At 38.7% G+C, this 21392-nt stretch overlaps 1 protein-coding gene across 2 annotated transcripts in view; it reads left to right on the top strand.

The window, feature by feature from the left end:
* Positions 1-21392, top strand: part of LOC149202221 (phosphoribosylaminoimidazole carboxylase, chloroplastic-like) — a 270243-nt gene that overhangs the window by 179966 nt on the left and 68885 nt on the right. For both annotated transcript variants that reach the window (XM_089403134.1, XM_089403135.1), the window contains exons 10-11: positions 4476-4563; positions 4716-4910. In XM_089403134.1, the coding sequence (XP_089259260.1) occupies positions 4476-4563; positions 4716-4910 (283 nt within the window). The remainder of the gene's footprint in view (positions 1-4475; positions 4564-4715; positions 4911-21392) is intronic.

Raw genomic sequence — 21392 nt, 5'->3', positions numbered from 1 at the left:
TAGAGCTAGAGCTTCTTCTTTTGGAGGTTTAGTGACAAAACCCTTAACATGCTCAACAATTTCATTTTCCAACAATTTCATTTTCTATGAGGATCAAATCTATCCTCTTCTTCCATGCAAGAAAGTTTGACGCCCCAACCAATTTGTTGCTGTCCTTGCAAAATGAAGTCATTTTGATAGATTCAAATATAGATATAAAGATACTTACTTGTCAAGTGAAGATGCTCCTTGATGTTAATATCTTCAACTTGATGCCTTCTTGATTTTGATGATGATAGAAGATGTCTTCCTTCAAAAGCCATCCTTCAATGAGAGGGAGATCACCTTGATTCCTTGATGATGATGATTGCACTTCTTCCTGCTTCTCTAGAATGTAGAAACTTTTAGATGCTTTAATGTGTAGTTCTTCTATGGTTGAGCTAGGTTTTTTAAGTCTTCTTAGTTCCTTCCAGTTACACTTGTCAAACTTACAACTTCAAATTTTGGCCCTAACTCTGAAATTTTTGGCTAGCTATTGCAGACCTGCAATTTCTGCTTCTTCTGCAGAAACCCTAGGTCACACATGTGGGTCAAATATGGAAAGATTTGCCTCCTTTTGACTTTGCTTGACCTTGATTTCTTCTCTTGACAATTCAGCTTGCTAAATAGTCCTTTTTTAACCCAAACTTTGGCTCCTTTGAGTGACTGCAATTTTTCAGCTTCAACTGCTATAAGATGATGCCCTATTCTTCGTACGTGTGGAGGAGATTTAGCCCAAAAACATATCAGAAAATGCTTCGCTCTTCTTCCTTTGTTGGGTATAAGGATTCTTTCTCTTTTCTTGATCGAACTCTTCTTCATGCTTCTTAGATGCTTTTCTAGTGCTTCGTCCCTTGAGTGTCCTTCTTTAAGCTGCCTTTCCTTGTCTTGTCACCTTAGCTTTGAAACCATGCTGAGAAATCTAGGGGCAACTAGATTAGGTGATTTCTCTTACTTTGATAACTGTGATGTATTTTTTACTTTACTTGATTAGCTTCTTCTTACATTGATTATTATTAGTGTTCTTTATCATCAAACAACTACCAAACAATAAAATCAATGAGACAGTAGGACACAAGATGTAGGCGGTCAGCCAGGGCCAAAACCTCTCCAAATGAGAGGAAAACCAACATGAATTCTTCTCTTCTTATAGAACTTACAATTGACGAATTCCAAGACCTATGACCTTTGACCAAGACCCTCTAAGACCAAGTCAAACCTTCCTTCCAACAACTTCTGCAATTTTGACTTACCCAACAAATTCTTTTGGAACTTCGATCTTCCCAACAAATCCTTTTGCCCAACTAATTCTTCTGCCCAACAATTGTAGAAACCCTAACATGAGAGAGAGAGAGAGAGGCCCAAAAACTTTGATCTAGTTCTTCTCCTTTTTCTTCCTTTTCCAGCTTCTATCTTGAGAAGGTTGAACTTGCTTTTAATGAATCTCGAAATGAGGTCGAGTTCCTTCTTATTTATAGGATTTTGAGGGGTACGAATTGCTATCTTTAGGTCGACTTGATCTTGGTACCATGACGAGGTCTTGGAGGGTCTTTCGACTCAATTTTCATTGAAATAAATTTTCTTTACAATATGTAGTATGCCCAAATGGGTCTTCAATACATGACAATAACTCATTTGACTTTATGACAAACCTAGAAACACTCAATGGGTGCTTGCCCTAAAAATAAATTTCCCTTGAGCATGAAACCCATGCCTCAAGAATAACAATAATAAATTTATTTTTCCCTTTTCATTAAATACATAAAAATCATGATTACATGTCATTATGAAGACTGAACCTAATTAATATTTCAACACCTAGGTATTTGGATGTATGGGTGCCAAATCCTAGAGAACCAATGGTTAGTTGAACCTGAAGAATGGAGGTGGAAATGGGGCTTGTAATGTAAGATGGAAAATCGTAAGTATGGGATTGGGATAGATGGAATAACGCTATCTCAATCAGGGGTTCCCAAGTAGTGTCCCTCCTATACCCATTGGGCCATTAGGGGAGGTCCCACTAGACTAGGATTGAAGATTAATCCCCCATTTAAGGTGAGGGAGCAAAATCAATGGTCCAAACCCTTTCTTCTTCCAAGTCACCCCATAATCCGTATCAAATGCCCAAATACAAACGAGCATAAGCATGCAATTGCAAATTGAATAAAGTACCTTTTGATTAGAAGCCCACCTTCGCCCATGTGCTCTTGTTGGATGGGTGAGAAGCATTTGATTGATGTAGTTGTGTAGATAAAGTGGCATGTCGTCAACTAGTGGTAGTTGTTCGGCGCTTCATGGCCATTCGACTGGATGTGAAGAATGGGAAAAAAAAATTCTCCTATAGGGTCACCCACTTTGGTGGGTAACAAAACTGAAGTGTAACACAATCCTTTTAGCTTAGAATAAACAAGATAAGATCCAAGAAAACAAATTGGATAAGGTTCCTTGAAGCAAAAACCATACTAGATTTGGGGTACAAGTTGTATGTTTGACACTTGGATGGTTTGAGATGGATTGGCACATGGGAGATGTTTTGTGTTGGGTTTGCACATTGGAGATTTCATGGTTAGTGGTTGCTTGCTTGGAATTCTTCCTTATTGGAGTGATCTTGTTAGTGGGGTGGAAATCCTTCTTTGTGGCCACATGGAGAGGATCACTTGCTTAGCGAATACCCTACCTAGGAGGAGCATTGTTCTCTTGAAGGAGGGCATTAGGCCCTAAATAACGTGGGGTAGCTTGGATTCTTGGATGGATGCTTAGAGTTGACTTGGATATGCCTAGGCTATGCTAGTGTTCATGCCGGGGAACTGGAGTACATGGTTTAGCAGTGATGGAGTTCATGTTGGCTTGTGATTGATAGTTGTGGGCATGTGTTCTGTAGCTACATCATCTTGGAGCCCCTATTGCATACAACATTACTTTGGATCATGAGATGTGTAGGTTGGAGTGGAATGCTTCACTTGTGTCAGCCTACATGAGCTTATTGTAGGTTGCTTGTAATGCCTTGGGCCCACATTATATTGTTGGCCTTCCTTACCTCCCAAGATGAGGGAGATAGTTCTTTCGTATCATCATCATCGTTCTCTTCTCTTTGTAAATTTGTTCTTGGAGTGAATCGATAGAGTTCATGAGGAAACACTAGGAGAAGTTATATATGAGAGGAGGATGTCTTTGTTGGAGATTGCTATTGTGAAAAGGGTTTACACTTGTGACCAAGAAGTTGTTGGAGATGATCATCATTCATCAGATTGACTCATCATAAATATTTGACTCTTGTGTGAAGATGTGATCTAGAAGAGGAGTGTGTGCTCTCTCTTGGATTTTCATTTGTACTTGGTGTTTGTCTCTCTCGGTGTCTGTTGGGTTTCATGATTTTCTTGGAGCATCTTAAAGTCTAGGGTTAGGGTTTCATTCCTTGGAGGTTTGTGATTAGGGTTTTTTGATGAAACCTTAGGTGTATGTGATGAAGAAGAAGAAGAGAAATGGATATCTTCTCTTGGAGGACTTGTTTGAGTGATTCATACATGTTGCTCCTTTATTGTACTATGGTTTTCATTCTTTTAACTAATTATGATTTTAGAGATTAGTGGGTTGTACTAGCCTCGTGATAAGGCTGTGGTATACACAACAACTTTATCTTGTGTATATTAATGAAGTTTTCAGCTGTCTGCAACTTCTGTGTATTGCAGATTTGATTTCCAACCATGTATGTTCTTCATGAATTGTAGTTTACAGCTATTTGTCTTGTTTAGTTGTCATGAGGAAAGGACAGTTTTCTTGAGTGGTTTGACATCATAATTGAAGGAGTTAATGGCTGTTTGACTGCTGTTATAACTGTTGTAAAGTGAGTTTCCGGAGATGTTTAATGCATGATAAGATTTCCCTAGAGGGATGACACTAACCAATCACTTTGGTATGTTTTCTCCTTGGAATGCCTAGAAGATTGGACTGTTAAGAAACGAAATATTGTTCACCTTCCATTGCGGTCTTATTCTATATTTCATAACAGCCCTAAGACTCAAATTTCATAGGGTTAAGATCTGGGAAACCTATAGTTAAGAGATGGAATTTCTCTCTGGCATTAAAAGTCAAAGCCCTCTGAAATTTCACAAGGCCTACACCATGAAGACCTTTTCTTTGGTAAAATTTCGTATTGTTTGGTAGGGTTCAATTCTTTTGTAGTTGGAACAATTATGTTAATGGTCAACGGTCATGTCCTTTATGAAGACACTGATTAGTATCTAAGAAAATCTATTACATATCATTAGATAGATCTTTAGATGCTATTTTCATTATTGTAATTTAGTTGCTAATCACTGAAAGTGATCGAGGCATGCATGCATGAATTTCATTCTCCATGAGATCATAATATTTTATCCCTTGCTCTAGGATGCATATGAATAATGAAGAATAATAAAACTTTGTAAACTTGATGCTGACTATTGTTCATATACTAGGGAGAAGAGGGTTTCTATATAGCCCATCAACTCATGAGAAGGGCTGTATCAGTTCCGGGTGCAAGTGTTCACTGGTATGAGAAGCCAGGTAGGTTAGAAATTATAAGTGGTATATACAGGGTTTTATTTTGTGTTTTTTTTGCCAATTGCAAGATTTGCTGGATTTACATAAATTACTATTTGCTCTTTCTTAGGTGCCGTATATTAATCATCCTGACATGTATATTTTTGGTCATGTAGAAATGAGAAAGCAGCGTAAGATGGGCCATATCACTGTTGTAGGTCCTTCCGTGGATGTAGTTAGAGCACGCATTAAATCAATAATTGATGGAAATAGCTGGGTTGGAATCTCTGGCAATACAAATACAAGGTATCCAGAATCATCAGAAAGTTCAAGAAGAGATTGGGCCGTTGGCTCTGGAAATGATAAGTCAGGTTTGCTCTCTCTCTCTCTGCCCCTCACCCACATGCGCGCGCACACACACAGAGACACACACACACACAGAGTGACTGGGTGTTCTGGTATTAGAATAATCCTATGTTTTCCAGGTTTAGGCTAGGAATTGTAAATTTATTGAACTTTCTATTTCTATTGTTAGACTGGTTACCCTTAGGTTAATAGGTTCTATAATCTATTCCTGTGGTTGTAGTCTCAATGTCTTGTTATTATTTCAAAAGGCAATGTAAATTCTTTGCATTTTAAAACATAGATTGATGTATTTGAAAATTCTCTTTATTATTTCTATTTGGTTGTATAGTTGAGAATTCACCACATATTCTAGGATATACCATGAATTGGGTTACAAAATTACTGCTAATATAGTTATGAGGAGAAATGGAATAATAGTCAATGCATATTGAAGAAGGTTGTTGCTCATGAGTGTTCAGTTTGGCATAAATGCACACAAAATGGCGTTCATGCAAGAAATGTATTGGGCTCTAAGGTACATTTGTGGTGTTTCAGCTGGTTTGTTTTCCTTATAACATCCCCTTGAGAGCTTCCTTATGCTGTGTTTGAATAATGCATGTATGTAGAAGATCATGCCATAAATCAGGGGCACATCTGATTTTCTGCATTAAAGTGACAGCATTCTGAATGGTTGGAGCAAAGGAATGTGCTCTACCTATGTTTACAAATATAATAAAATCTGTGACATTGAAGTTCTAGATTTTATGGTATTTGAAACTTTAGTTAACTCAAGAGAAAATCTTGTAGAATCCTCCATGCATGCATGTGATTTAGTTAACTCAAGCATATGCCAACTCACTCCTAAACCCATGCATGTGTCCCCCTAGAATGGAGTTGATTCACTCAAGTGACCTAGTTAACTTACCAGCATGCCCAATCCTACATAGATGTAACATACCAAACTGTAACACTGCTGATTTTTGTTAAAAATTTCTGAGTTTTGGTTTTGGATTTTCAGTGATGAATTTCTTCAAACATATTGTCTACACTCTGCTGTAGGTGCACTTCATAATTTTTATTTTTTGAGTAATGCATTCGGTATTTATATGCACCAATCAACTTAACAAGACAAACATATATTCCTTATATCAACTCAGAAATTTAAATTAGCACTGATAAGTGACAATATAACTCACAGAATAGTTTCTCATTGAAAATCTGAATACACAGTGAAGGAATCAGAGATTTGGAACTTGATATTTAGTGACAGCCATTGGAAAAGGTACATAGTGCAATTTTATTCCATCTGTGGTGACAATCCCATATTTGGCTTGAGAAATATGATACCAGGAGATAGTACGCAGGCCCAACACTTTATGTCAGCTCCCAATAACTCAGAAAACTCTCCCAGTTGTCACTGGTTCGAATATCTTGCCCAGATATTGGTCTCTGCTCAGAAAGAATGCCTCACGCCCAGTCAATGAAGAAGGGATTTGATTCCAAGTATGCTGCAGCCATTCCTCTTTGAAATAATACACAGCAGAGGTGGATAAGTGCCCACAGCTCCTTCAGCAAAGGTACACGGCTACCCCAGCAAGGAGACAGCCTCCAGCAAGCATAGGTGTAAGGAGTCAGGACTATACAGAATTTAACAGCCATCGTAAAGACAGTAAAGGATTTCGTAAAATCATCATGAACCTGTGATAAAATTACATAAAATTTTTACAAATCTAATTGACAGAATTGATGAGAGTACCTACCTGTTTTCCTGCGAATGAAGAGGCTTCAGGATTTCCCAGCTCGCTCCTTTTATCAAAAGACCATAACCTCCCAGCCAAACCAAGTACAACCTGGGTACTCAGTCCAGATTGATTTTCAATTTCTGCAATCTGTTCGTTCGTGCCCAAAAACTTCAGAACAAGCAAGTCTCCTTCCCACCGTCCTCAGATTCTTCGTTCTCCCTCCTTTCTCCACTGTTTTGTTTTCCCCCCCGGTTCCGATCGCCTCCAAAACTCCTTCTACCTCTATATGTATCCTTCCTTGGCGGTGACCGCTCTTTCCATCAACGAACCCACCGCTTCCATTCGTAGTGACACCTTTTCCCTCTGTGTAACATGAGTCATATTCCTTTAAAGGTGTGGTTATATTATATTTAGGATTTTTGTTTGTTTAATATAAATGCCCTAGGTTCATACTAGGTACTTTATTTTGATTTACTTTATCATTTTAATAATTTATTAGTATTTTGGGATATATAATTATATAACCATATTTAAAAATTAACTTAATTTCTACATCTATTTCTTTATAACCCTTTTTACTTTATACTTTTGAAATTTATATCATTGGTATTTGCTCATTAATTATGATGCATTAAGCAATATGCGTGTTGATGGGTGAAGGTAACTTCTATTTGAAGGAGTGTCATGATATTCAACATTTATAGTTAATTTTAGAATATAAATATTAGTGCAGTGCATGTGATACATGCATATGTAGCTATCATATGCATGCATCGTATGCATGCTAATATTCTTGCGCTCTCTATATTAAAGATGGGTCATTACAATAGGGTATTAGATCAGTCAAATAAAATGAGTGCAGACTCCTCCGATTAAGGAACTCGACCCCTATTCAACATATACCTTCAGTCACCAGCGAGTATTGTCCAACAGAACTCGTCCAGGGTTTGAGAATGATACTTTGTCCCTTTTCCAGCAGAGAAAATTGTTCAATAAAGGGCCAGATTTGGCACTTCGACCTCCAGAAATTGGTGCCTTCAACTCACTGATTCGAATCTCCCTCTTTAAGCAAGATTTGGCTAGATTCTAACTTGGTAACTTGACCCTCCATGGTTTTCCCTTCAATCTAAAAGATGCAATAGAAAAATACCCAATAAGTTAATAAAATCAACTGATAACACTTGGATACCTCAGTTTGTCTTGTAAATCTTGTTCTCCATTGAAGCTCAGTGGTGAAATCTGTGTGATTTTACTCTCAAATCCAACTAGGGTGTCTAATTTCAACACCGAAGTCAGCGATGGTGGCTAGGGTTCCAAAGCCCTAAGCTTCTCCTCAAGAAAACTCTCCAAGAGCTCTTCTCTCCAAAACTCAAATGCACGAATGAGGAGAGTCTCCTCATTTTCCTTCTTTTATAAACTTAGGGTCACCTTTTTTCCTTCCTTTTATTAAATCAACTTTTATAAAGTCACTTTATGATATTTCACTTTATAAAGTTAAAGTGACTTTTCATTTGACTAGGAAATATCACCCTTTCTCCTTTTTAGACTTTATAATGTTTTCCTTGGGCAATTTAAGTCCCCTTTATTAAATATTTCTCTGCTTTAGCCTATGGGAACCACATCAGGCTAGCAGACTTCGTCATAGGCTTCTTAAGTGGTCGGGGACATTACATTAGAGGACTCGCCACCTCACTCTAGCTCATGTATGCATCCATATCTTGCCATGTGTCACCCTCACAATCTACCATGTGTCACGTCTGTTGCCACATCAAAAATAGAAGCCTCCACGTGTCACCCCTACATGACCATTGCCAAAAATAGAAAATTGTTCGTAGGTCCAAAAAAGCATGCTCACCGATTTTAGTTTTCAGTGAGAAATCTGAATACACCATTTGAATCAACATGCAAAACTTGTGAAAATTAGAAATATCTGGCATGTTGGAGTAGGGAACTTTGTTATTTTCTACGTAAATATATATATTTTTATTGAATTTAGGCTTCTGGGATCCATATCAAGTTTTTGAGACATGTTTTTGGCGATAATCACATCAAAATTCATTTGCCGACACGTTTCGAACCAACCAGTGTGGTTCATCGTCAGGACAAGATGAAGAATCAGATCATGGCAACAAGTTAAATAGAGAGACAGATCACTCCAGTGGCTAAAAGAATCAACTACTTTTGACTAAAAGAAACAGTTACTTTTGACTGGACCAAAAATTAGGGGAAAAATATTTACTTTAAATTTAAAGAAATTTATTGATGATTACAAATGTGGGAGGCCCCTGGCTTAAATACTGCCTCGGGTGCCTCTTAGTGAATGGGCATGATCTTTGATCATGCCCTTTGCCTAATAAATTAATAATTACAGACTTTGATTAATTTTGAGATAACATTGCCTTCCTCTTGAAAAATGCTTTGTCCTCAAAGCATACGTAATGATGGGTGTTGTTGACGAAATGATTCTGTTTCCCAAGAAGCTTCTTCTTCTGGTAGGTCCTTCCACTTGATCAGGGATTCTTTGATTACTCGTGATCACAACTTCTTTTCCTTGATGGAAATGATACCTTTTGGTTCTAGAATGATCCTTCCTTTGTCATCTAAAGTCAGAAGTGTTGTTTGTGCTGATTGTTGTTCGCCAAGTTCCTTTTTAAGGCAAGATACATGGAAAATGTTGTGAACACGACTTTTATCTGGAAGGTTTAAACTGTATGCTACTTGGTTGATCTTTTTGTTGATTTGGTACGGTCCATAAAACCTTGGTGCCAATTTGTTTTTTCCTTCTATTTTATGGACAACTGCTTTTAAGGCTAAAATTTAACAATACCCATTCTCCCACTTCAAATTCTCTTTCGGTCTTCTATTGCTTCATATGATTTATTGCATTATTTAGAGTTTCTTTTAGAGTTTGGACGACTTTTTGGGTTTTTTCTAACTGGTTTTTAACAGCTGGAAGTTTCGTCTCAATGATATCAAAGTGCTTCCATTTCGGAGGTTCGTAATTGTACAAAGATTTAAATGGCGCCATTTTTGCTGACGTGTGTTAAGTAGAATTGTACCACCATTCAGCGAGATGTAACCACCGAACCCAATTATTTTGTTTGTCTGTGGATAATAACGTAGTTAGGCTTCTAAACATTTATTGACAACCTCTGTTTGAGGATGGTAGGTTGAACTCATGTTGAGGTAGGTTCCTAAATGTTTGAAAAATTCTTTCCAAAAACTACCCTTAAATTTGGCATCTCTATCGCTCACGATGACCTTGGGAAACCCGTGTGATTTGTAAATATTTTTGCAAAATATCTCAGCGATTTGTTTTGCAGAGTCTGATTTCCTCATTCCAATAAAGTGAGCATACTTGGTGAGTCTGTCGAATACTACAAGAATTTTATCTTTACCATCAAATATAGGTAAACCTTCGATAAAGTCCATTGATATTTCCTCCCATTTTTGATTCAGAATATTTAAAGGATGAAGTAGTCCATGTGTCATAATATTTTCATTTTTATTGCTTTGGCATTTATCACATTCTGCTACATATTTCTGAATATTGTTACTCATTCCCTTCTAGAAGAATGATTGGCGTGCAATATAGTAGGTTTTAAAGAACCCTACATGTCCGACTGCCAATGAATCATGTGACTCCTTGAGAATCTTGGCTTTAAACTTGGAATTTGAATTCAGATAAATTCTTCCTTTGTACCATAGAATATCGTTCTTCCATTCAAATTTTAAATTTTGAGGAAGGTTATTGATTATGGCACTTGTTTCTAGATCTTTTGCATATTCACTTCGAATCTCATTTAAGCCATTCGGGAACAACAACCTATACTGCAAGTAATGATGGTTCTTTGTCTTTACTGAACAAAGCATCTGCCACTACATTGTCGTTTCCCCTTTAATGTAATATCTCCATGTCAAAAGCAGGAATTTTTTCAATCCACTTTTGTTGTTCTTTAGAGAGCGTTTTTTTGTTGGAGGAGGTATTAGAGACTGTTATGGTCTATTCGTATGGAGAACTTACTTCCCAAAAGTTATTGCCTCCACTTGGCTAGTGCGTGCATAATAGCGAGCATTTCTTTGTTGTATGTAGATTTAAGACGTTCTCGCTTATAAAGTTTCCTTCTTTCAAAAGCTATTGGATCACCATCTTGCATTAATATTGCTCCCATACCAAAACCTAAGGCATCACACTCAATTACAAATGGTTTTGAGAAGTCTAGAGGTGCCAATATAGGAACTTTAGACATAACTTCCTTCAAGTCTTCCAAACACTTTTATGCTTCATCATTCCATCGAAATGAGTTCCTCTTTAGAAGGTTCGTTAGGGGTGTAGTTATATGGGCATAGCTTTTAATAAATCTTCAATAATACGCGGTCAATCTCAGGAATCCTCTTCGCTTGGAGATGTTTCCTGGTTTGGGCCATTCCTTTATAGGCTTGATCTTATTAGGATCTACTTTTACTCCTTCCTTGGATATTATATGTTCGAGATACTCTACTTTTTCCCAAAAGTGCATCTGGACTTCTTGGCATAGAACTTATGCTCTTCTAATGCAGTAAGAACTTGCTCCAAATGTGTATGTGCTCCTTCCATGTTTTACTATAAATTAAAATGTCATCAAAAAACACTAACACAAACTTCCTTAGATATGGACATAATAGCTCGTTCATCGTAGCTTGGAATGTTGTCAGTGCATTGGTTAACCCAAAAGGCATTACTTTAATCTTGTAATGACCTTCATGTGTTCGGAACACCGTTTTTGCTATGTCTTCCAACCTTACTGTGATTTGGTAATACCCTGACCTTAAGTCCATTTTTAAGAAGTATTTAGCACCATGTAGTTCATCCAACATTTCATCAATAAAAGGAATTGGAAACTTGTTTTAATTGTTATTTTGTTTATTCTTTGATAATCAACGTGTAATGTGAATGATCAATCTTTTTTTCGAACTAATAAAACTGGAGCAATATACAAACTTCTACTTTTTGTGATGATGCCACACTTTAAAAGATCTTGGACTAATCTCTCAATTTTTGTTTATTGATGACGTGGATATCGATACTGTTTGATGTTGATGGGATTTGATCCTGCTGTGAAAATTTTTGAATCTAACAAATTAGAAATCCTTCTGCAGTAAACTGATTTGCATTACCTACTTGTGTTCTTCATTTTAACAAGTTATTTTCAGAATTATTCAGAAAATATCAATGCAAATACACTGCAGCCTACACCAATATATAGATCAAGTACTAAAAAATAAATGAGACAACCACACAAATGACACACTTATTTTTGGACTAAACATCCTCGAAAAAACTCAGTGTGGAAAAACCGGTACAGTAGATGGGTTTTATTATTATGCAGATTTCTGAATACAACTAGGGTGCCAAATCCATCTCACCCAACAGAGAATAAACCCGACATAAGTACCTCTATCCGGAGACAGATATTTTGGCGGATCCAGCAACTGGATGAACAAACCCCACAGGTGACTGTGCTGTCCCCAATGCTGTGCAGCGATGGCTGCTCCCAGCTCTGCGCTTGGACTACGTCACCTTCTCTAGGAGCTGCGTCGCCCTCCCAGTGAGCCTTCCCGACTCAGAAATCGATTTGCTGAACTGATGCCCGATTTGCCTCACAGAAACCCGGCGCTGCCTCTAAGTGACTGCGTCAACTCTCCAACCTCTGCGTCACCCTCCTGGAGTTGCGCTGTCTCTCTCTGGTGCTGCACTGCCTCTCTGTTATGTATTCTCGGCCTTGGACGAAAGTCCCGTTGCCGAACTGCCCCTCTCTGCACTAGAAGCTTATTCCAAAATTCTCAGCAAACCACGCCCCATAATTTCGATCTAGCTCAAGTGTTGCTCTCCCTGTGTGTATTCTCCAACTGACCCCAAGCCTTCCTTTATACTTTTCCTGTTGAGAAATCAACGGTCGTGATCTAATCTCTAATCAACGGCTAAGATTAAATTAGACTTGATCCTCGTCACTTAGAAGCTTCTCACCCATATTTACATTAATTCACTTTAATTATTTTAATTTCCTAAGTTTTAACTTAGGCACCATTAAAAATAATTAATTATTTGAATAACATGCACTCTGGGTGGAATTTCTCCAAACGATTTCTGGGTCTTGGAGATCTCATGTGTTCTAGCCCCTCCACAAAATTTCGGAGCTAGAGCACATCCAATGCTACCCAAAAAATTAACATTCCCTCTTAGCAAGGAATGTGCTCTAGCAATACCTCCCAGTAGAAGTATCACACTGATCCACTACATCAGTCCTCTGCGCTGTTGATGCTTGGCTTGCTGCCATTCATCCACTATGCTGTTGTATTCTGTACTATTGCCCATGACACTGCCACTGTCACTGCTGCATCTGTATTGTAGCTCCCTCTTAAGTATTGCTTCATCATGCTGCCCATAGCACTGCCACTGCTAATTGCTGCACTGCAATTTAGTTGCTGAAAAGTAAGCAACTGAAAAGCCACCCAAAAGCTGACATGTTGGTCAATTTGGATGTCCTTTGATGCTGAAGCTCCCTCTGCTGCTAATCTGTGCTGACCCTTTGATGCTACTGCGCTGCCGTTGTATCTGCTCTGTGCCTTCCGCATTGTTGCAACACTCCACTGCGCTGCTTCAGACTTTGGCACTTTAGCTCTGCCATTGTTGCTTCATCATCCCTTGCACCAACTGACTCTCGTCATTCTGCCACTGTATTAAGGGCTCCCGTATCCGTATGTGATCCAAGAGTTTTGGCACCTCAAGGATCCTACCCTTTATGTAGTCCTCCCGAATACAACTCAATATCGCCCCACCTCTTCTCTAGAGGTGCATGAGCACTCATGGTGCAATCATCATCGTCCTCTTTGTCAGCTTGCGTTGGAGTAGCCATTGAGTCAGACTTCTCTTCTTTGCCCTTCTTCTTTTGAGGGTACTACGTGGCGAAATGACCCATTTCTCCACATCTGAAGCATCTGACTTTGGATATGTCCTTCTTTCGTTTTTGCTGCCTTTGTTGTTCTGCTGATGTGAGAGCCGCATCCTCCTCTGCATCCTTCTCGATTTTGATCCCTTTGCTGCTGCTTCCTGCCTTGGTTCGTCGTCTGATCTCTTCCTGTCGAAGAGCTGCCCACATCTCCTCCCAACTGGGAAGAGAAGCCTTGCCCAAGATGCTTTGGACAAAGGTTTCCCAGTCTTTAGTGACTGCATTCAGGGCTGTTCTGATCATAAATTCAACATCTGGTGTAGCCCCTATGGAAGTTAGCTGGTCACAGATCCTTTGCAACCTGAGAAGGAAGGGATTGATTTCTTCTCCCTTCTGCATCTAAAACTGTCTCAGTTGACTCTCAAGAAACATCTTTCGCTGAACGGAAGTTCCCTCGTACAATGTGGTCAAGGCCTCCCACATTTCCCTTGCTGTGTCTTTCTTAGCAATATGTGGGATCACATGATCCTTGACCCCATCCAAGATCGTGCACTTTGCTTTTTCCTAAACCTCGTTGTACTTCTTGAGAGGATCAACATCAACTGGAACAACAACTGTCCTTAAGGCATAATCCTTGATGCGATTTTTATCCAAAACTACCAAGATCCTGTCCTTCCAGATGACGAAGTTGGATGCTCCATCCGACCTGTTCTGATCCCCAGTCCGTTAATTTCCATCTCTACTCAAATGAATGTCGAACTGGTTCTCTTCTCCCTCTTTCGTTGCTGCCCCAACAAAACTCGGATCTGGATTTCTTTGGCGCTAGAAATCCTCTAAGGAACAAGCTCCCTCTGAATTTCGATTTCCTTCACGGAAATCCTTCTGCCAACCACTGTCGAACCACCCCTCTCTGATCTCTCTTTGTTGTTGCTCAGCACTGGATCTAGATTTCTTGGCAAGAAATCTTCTGAGGAACTGATTCCCTCTACTTTGCTTTTGCCCCACTAGGTACTGTTTTGCACCAATAGAATCAACACCCCACCAACAACTCCAGATAAAATCTGCGTTGCACCCCCAGCCACAACAATTGGAAAACCCGAGACTCAACAGTCTCTGTAATAGCTCAGTAACCATTGCGCTACCCTCTGCAGCAACAACATCACCCAATCAAGTTGACACAGGCTCTGCATGAGCCTCCCTTGGTGACTGCGTCACCCCTCCTCTTCTCTCTTGGCTTAAAACTGTGCTATCTCTCGGGACAACTATCTTCACACACAGATTTTTCCTCTATCCTTTCGTTGATGGCTTCAATCCAACTTGATTTGCAATCGCTCTGATACCATGTGAAAATTTATGAATCTAACAAATTAGAAATCTTTTTTTAGTAAACTGATTTGCATTACCTACTTGTGTTCTTCATTTTAACAAGTTATTTTCAAAATTATTCAGAAAATATTAATGCAAGTACACTGCAGCCTACACCAATATACAGATCAAGTATTGAAAAAGTAAATGAGACAACCACACAAAGGACACTTATTTTTGGACTAAACATCCTCGGAAAAATCTAGTGTGGGAAAACCGGTGCAACATATATGAGGGTTTTATTATTATGCATATTTCTGAATACAACTAGGGTGCCAAATCCGGCTCACCCAACAGAGAATAAATCGGTTCAGAATTACCTCTATTGGAGACATATATTTTGGCGGATCCAACAACTGGATGAACAAACCCCACAGGTGACTGCGTTGTCCCCAGTGCTGTGCAACGATGGTTGCTCCCAGCTCTGCGTTGGGACTACGCCACCTTCTCTAGGAGCTGCGTCACCCTCCAGTGAGCCTTCCCTGCTTAGAAATCGATCTGCTGAATTGATGCCCCATTTGCCTCACATAAATCTCAACGCTGCCTCTAAGTGACTACGTCAGCCTCCAGCCTCTGCATTACCCTCCTGGAGCTGCATTGTCTCTCTTTGGTGTTGCACTGCCTCTCTATTTTGTATTCTCAGTCTTGGATGAAAGTCCCGCTGCCCAACTGCCCCTCTCTGCACTAGAAGCTTATTCCGAAATTCTCAGCAAACCATGCCCCAAAATTTCGATCTAGCTCAAGCGCTGCTCTCCCTGTGTGTATTGTCCAACTGATCCCAAGCCTTCCTTTATACTTTTCCTATTGAGAAATCAACGACCGTGATCTAAACTCTAATCAACGTCTAAGATTAAATTAGACTTGATTCTCGTCACTTAGAAGCTTCTCATCCATATTTACATTAATTCACTTTAATTATTTTAATTTCCTAAGTTTTATCTTAAGCACTTAAAAATAATTAATTATCTGAATAACATGCACTCTGGGTGTAATTTCTCCAAACAATTTCTGGGTCTTGGAGATCTTATGTGTTCTAGCCCCTCCACAAAATTTCGGAGCTAGAGCACATTCGATGCTACCCAAAAAATCGGCACCTGCTTTGACTTCTATTGTATGCTCGATTTCTCTTGTAGGAGGCATCTTCATTGGAAGGTCTTGGAATACTTTTTCGTGCTTTTGAATTAGCTCTTGGACTTCTGGTGCTTCTTTGCTGACCAGATTTGAAGTTAACATTTCTAAGTGATGACGCTGTACTACATAAGATGGTGCTCCCTTTTGAATGATTTTCATCATCTGGGATGATGATACAATTTGATTCTCAGGTGGCTAGAACCCATATAACTTGTATTTTTTCCCTTCCCATTTAAATTTTATAAATTGCTTTTGATGGTTGGCAGAGTAAGTGCCTAAGGTTTGTAGCCATTGGATACCGAGGACCACATCCATTCCTCCTAATTGTACAGTGTAGAATAGAGATTTCAGATTATAGCCTTGAATCTGTAATTTGACTTTATGGCATTTCCCTACCTTTTTGATTATCTTACTGTCAGTTACAATAACTTTCATGTTGGGCATAAGGAACATGAAGATGTTCAGCCTTTTCGCCATAGTGGAGTCCAAAAAGTTGTGGGTGCTACCAGTATCAATCAAAACCATTACGTTGTTTTCTTGATATGTCCTTTTAACTCTAATGTCTGGGGTTGCGACATACCTGTCATGGCCGATAATGACACTTGCGGAATATTCTCGTTATTTAGTTCTGGAGAATCTTCGATTTCTTCTACGTCTGATTCATCACTGTCTGAATCATTAGTTGCTTCACATTTATATAGGTTCTTGGTCTCTTTTCCTTTAGCGCACCTATGTTTAGGGTCCCATTTTTCGCCGCAACGTTTGCAGTTGCCCTCTTTCATTCTTTGCATTTCCAAGTTAGTTTTTGCTCCTTCATGAAGATGTGGTGGAACATATCTTGTGTTATCTATGTTTGCAACTTGGGAAAATCTTTGTCTTGAATATACTCTTTCAACTTTTGGCCACTGCATCTTTTCGTGTTTCTTTTCAGCAACTTTTGCCTTTTGTCTTGCTACTTCTATAGAAGTGATGTCATGAAGCTCAAGTTCAACTTGGAGATGGGTTTTAAGTCCCATGGTGTATGATTAAATGAGACAAGTTTCTGATAATCCTTTGTGTAGCTAATGTTTCCCATTTTCGAGCGTATTCATCCACATCTACTTTTTGTTGCAGTCTGGTGAGTGTTGAGAAGAACTCTTCTTCCTTGACACCTTGAAACCTTTTAAAGAATGCATTTTTGAATTTTCTCCAACTAATAGCAAGTGTCGTCTTTTTCCACCACATATACCAATTATATGCTTCGCCTTCCATTTGCATGGATGCATGCTTGATCTTTTCGTCATCATTGTCAATACCGTAAATCTCGAAATATTCTTCTGCTTTATTGAACCATGCAACACTGCACTTCTCGTTACCGTCAAATTTGGAGAGTTCAAGTTTTGCTCTTCGTTGATATGTCGCAACTGTTGGAGTAAAGAGAGGGTATTGATTCGCAAGTTGCATATTTGAGAATTGATTCCAGAGCTGCATATTTTGAAAATTCGTGTTACTATTTTGTTGAAGGGGTATGGACGATGCTTTTGGAGATTCGGGTTTCTCATGTCATTCTGATGAGTTTGACAAATCCAGAGAATTGGGGTGTTGAGTAGCTTCATTATTCTGGGGTATTTGATCAGGTGTAATCTTCAACTTGTCACAAATATAGGTCAACATCACCATTGCTTGATTATGATTTAGATTCACCGTATTTGAAAGGATTTCATGATCCTTTTTAAATTCGTTATGGTTCTGCTCAAGCTGACTCTATATCCTCTTCGTTGAGTCTTGGAGCTCCTTGATTTCATTAGAATGACCAGTAACCTTATTCTCAAGGTCTATCAATTTTTTACTAAAGTCAACCATTGTCATAGATGACGACATTGAACGGGTATGCGGGGGTGTATATTTATCTAGCTTAACCCTTTTTCTTAACTTGAACTTAATTTTTTTTTACCTAACCCTTTTTTTTAATTAAATTAATTTTTAATTAATTATATAATGAAGTTATATATAATTTAAATATATAATACATATATATTTATAATTATATGATTATTAATTAAATCCTAAATAACATTGCAACTATGAATTGATTTATTACACTGCGTGACCACAATTGTAATGGCATGATGATTTGACTGTCAAATTGGTTGAAAGGGTCGTGGATTGGATGAGGAATGTCAGAGGGTCGAGCTTGGGCAGACACGGTGGACGGAGGGGAGGTGTCGGGGTCACGGATTGGATGAGGATGATAGAGGGTCGAGCGATGGACGAAGGCTGTCGGGAGGTGTCGGTGTCGGCTTCGAGGAGGATGCACGATGACAATGTCGTGGTCGGGACAGGGTAATGTTGGGGTTTACCAAAACTTGTAGCTGGTGGTTGGACTGATGGACAAACGGGGTTGAGCAGCGTATGGCTGACAGGGAGGCGGAGAAAGGGACGGTGTGGAGGGCGGAGAAGGGACAACGTGACAAGGATGCGGAGGCGGAAGGATGAGACAGGGGAGCCGATGGTTGAGGAGGACGGGTGACGAAGTCGTAGAAACCTATACAGTTTGGCCTAAGGATTGAAACCCATTCTTATACCAAATGGAGTAGAAAACTCAGTTATTTTCTGAGTAAAATATATATATATATATATATATATATATACAAATGTGGAAAGACCCTGGCTTAAATACTACCTTGGGTGCCTCTTGGGAATGGGCATGATCAAAGATCATGCCTTTGCCTAATAAATTAATAATTATAGACTTTGATTAATTTTTAGATAACACTTGTTTATGAATCCTCATTAGACTTGATTTTCAGTGAGGACTTTGAATATGTGACTAGATTTGACATGCAACCCCTGCCTAAAATAGCCTTGTCTCGCATGTTGCTTTTTTATACACACACACACACACACATTGGATTCACAAGCTCGCAAGGATCTCAAATATACCATCACAACTAACATGTGAGTCTCTGAACTAGAGCAGCCACAGCAAGGATCATGCATGTAATACATAAAAGGCTCATTGGAATCCTGAGCTCGTGAGGACTCTATATATAATCAATGCTGTCATGCAAACCTCTGAACTCCGTCTCCTAAAAAGTAGAACTGCCAAAATTAGCAACTTTATCCAATCTGATGAAAATCTGTGCAAAATTTGTATTTGAACAACCATAACATCATTGAATCAACACTGTAGTTGATCTCCCTGCGAATCAACCCCTGACTCAAGCAAAGGTGTATCTGAATTCCATGGGAATCAACTCCTGGCTCAAGCTAAGCTGTATTTGAATATGTCTCTGAACCTTGGAGGTCAATTCATCTTCCAGAGGCTGGAAAATTTTTCCAGAGGGTCGGAGAGTCGCTTCCAGCAGCAAAGACAGACGGGGCGACTTGATTAGAGGCTGATCTGAGCCACACATGTGAGGGTTTGTGCAGATGAAATGCAGAAGGACCTGCGCAAGAGTTGGACAGTCAATTTTCAGAGGGAGCCAGAGGCTGGGATTGCTTGTGGAGTGAGAGAATTTTCTCTCTAATTATTTTTTGTCAGATATTTGTTGATTGGATAGCCAGCTGGGCATCTATTGAATGTACTCAGATTTTCACTGCTACATAATAATAAAACCCTCATCTGCTGCACCGGTTTTCCCGCATTGGGTTTTTCTGGGGACAATTGTCCAAAAATAACTGTCACATTTTTTGTGTGTCCTCTAGATTTCTTAGTTTCTAGCATTTTATTTCCACAGCGTTTTTTATGGTGAAAATTGCAGTTGTGATTTTATTCGTTATTTGCCATAGCAAATAAACTGCACTTAATTTTTAATCAATTAAAAGAATAATTTCCACTTGCTGCAATAGATTGAAAATTTCACATGAAGTATGCTGGTCATCAACCCTGCAGATTTGCAAGGGGGCAAATGTAGGGGTTAACAGGTGGTCAAAAGATTTTACTTTTTTAGGGGAGGGCAATCAAAGAATAATTTTGTGTGTTTTATGCTTTTGGTGTCAAGAGTCGACTGAGGACTCTTCAACAGTTAACTGCAAGGCAGATGCTGTCACAAGAAATTTTAAAAGATGTTAATCTTGGAATGGCAATCAATTGGAGTTTTCTCCCTTGCGTATAATTCTGCTAGAGTAAGCCCATTGAGTGTGATTTTATCAGGACAACTGCACTCTACAAGATGAATCCGCTGAGGATAATTGCATCAAGCCTGATTTCCCCCGGTGACTCATGATAACCTTTAAAGGAAGTTTAGAACAGAATATTGTTCTTTCATGTGAAGAGAAAATAGAACCAACTGCTCATAGATGGATGATAGTGCAGCTTTGAATGGATAAAGGAGGAAAGATTGGAAAGATGTGAAAAGTGAATGTTGTAAAGCGACTGCTTGGTATTCTATGAGGCAGCCAGCATTGAATTTAATGAATTATGAAAGGGAGTGATTGATTTGCTTTTGGTGTAATGCTAATGTGATTGTGCATGCGATTGCTATACTGTTCGTTTTTTGCTGTTATGTGATGATGAACCAATGCAGTAAACATATTTACTTCAGAGAGAAAACTAACCTGAGTGAAATAATATACATCCTTATCTCATGAACCATTTTCAGGAAAATACGTATGGACTATGGTCACGTTGATTACCCCGTAAGTTCTTGCATTAGAAATTAAGGTGGTGTTGGATGAACTTCATTCTTCTTAAACCAGCACCCTCTGAAAGCAAGAATTCCTAACAGTAGTGTTTAACGTGAATGTATCAAACAGTATATAATACCATTGGAGTCAAAGATATTTATTTACGGAGTTGGTTTTTTCTGATTGTGTATGTGTGTTATTTGAACACATAAAATGGCATGAAAAATTCGTTAACTGATCTAGTTATCCACTGTGTATCATGCTAATAGAATATTGTTTGAAATAACCTATTGTAACAGTTATTTCTTGTGGATTGGATACAATGACCGATAAGCATAATCAAATTATTGCATGAACATATAATGAATGGAGACTATCTTCATAGTACATAGGAGTTTTATGCAACATTAATATTCAATGTTCATATGAAATAATTACAAGACACAAAGCTATGACACTACATTCAGGTTGTTGGAACTGCTTGCATTACTGTAGGTCTTCTCAACATAGAAAACAACAATCATTGTGGGTTTGAGGCATGAATATGTTTTGTGCTGAAAACTAATGCGACTAGAAATTTACACCAGCAGAAGACTGAGCCTATAATTGTGTCTTTATGGGATATTTAAAGTTTAAACTTAAAATTTGCCACTCTGGAGCTCATAAAGTGGATCGATTTCCATCTACATAACACATGAGAAGGACAAATACCAAAATATACAAGTAGATAAAG

Source organism: Pinus tabuliformis, chromosome 2_1, assembly GCF_031772625.1.
Source record: "Pinus tabuliformis cultivar Carrire ecotype Pingquan chromosome 2_1, CPIR1, whole genome shotgun sequence".
Classification (NCBI taxonomy): domain Eukaryota; kingdom Viridiplantae; phylum Streptophyta; class Pinopsida; order Pinales; family Pinaceae; genus Pinus; species Pinus tabuliformis.
Note: the sequence above shows the minus strand (reverse complement) of the source record. Positions and strands in the feature narration are given on the sequence as shown.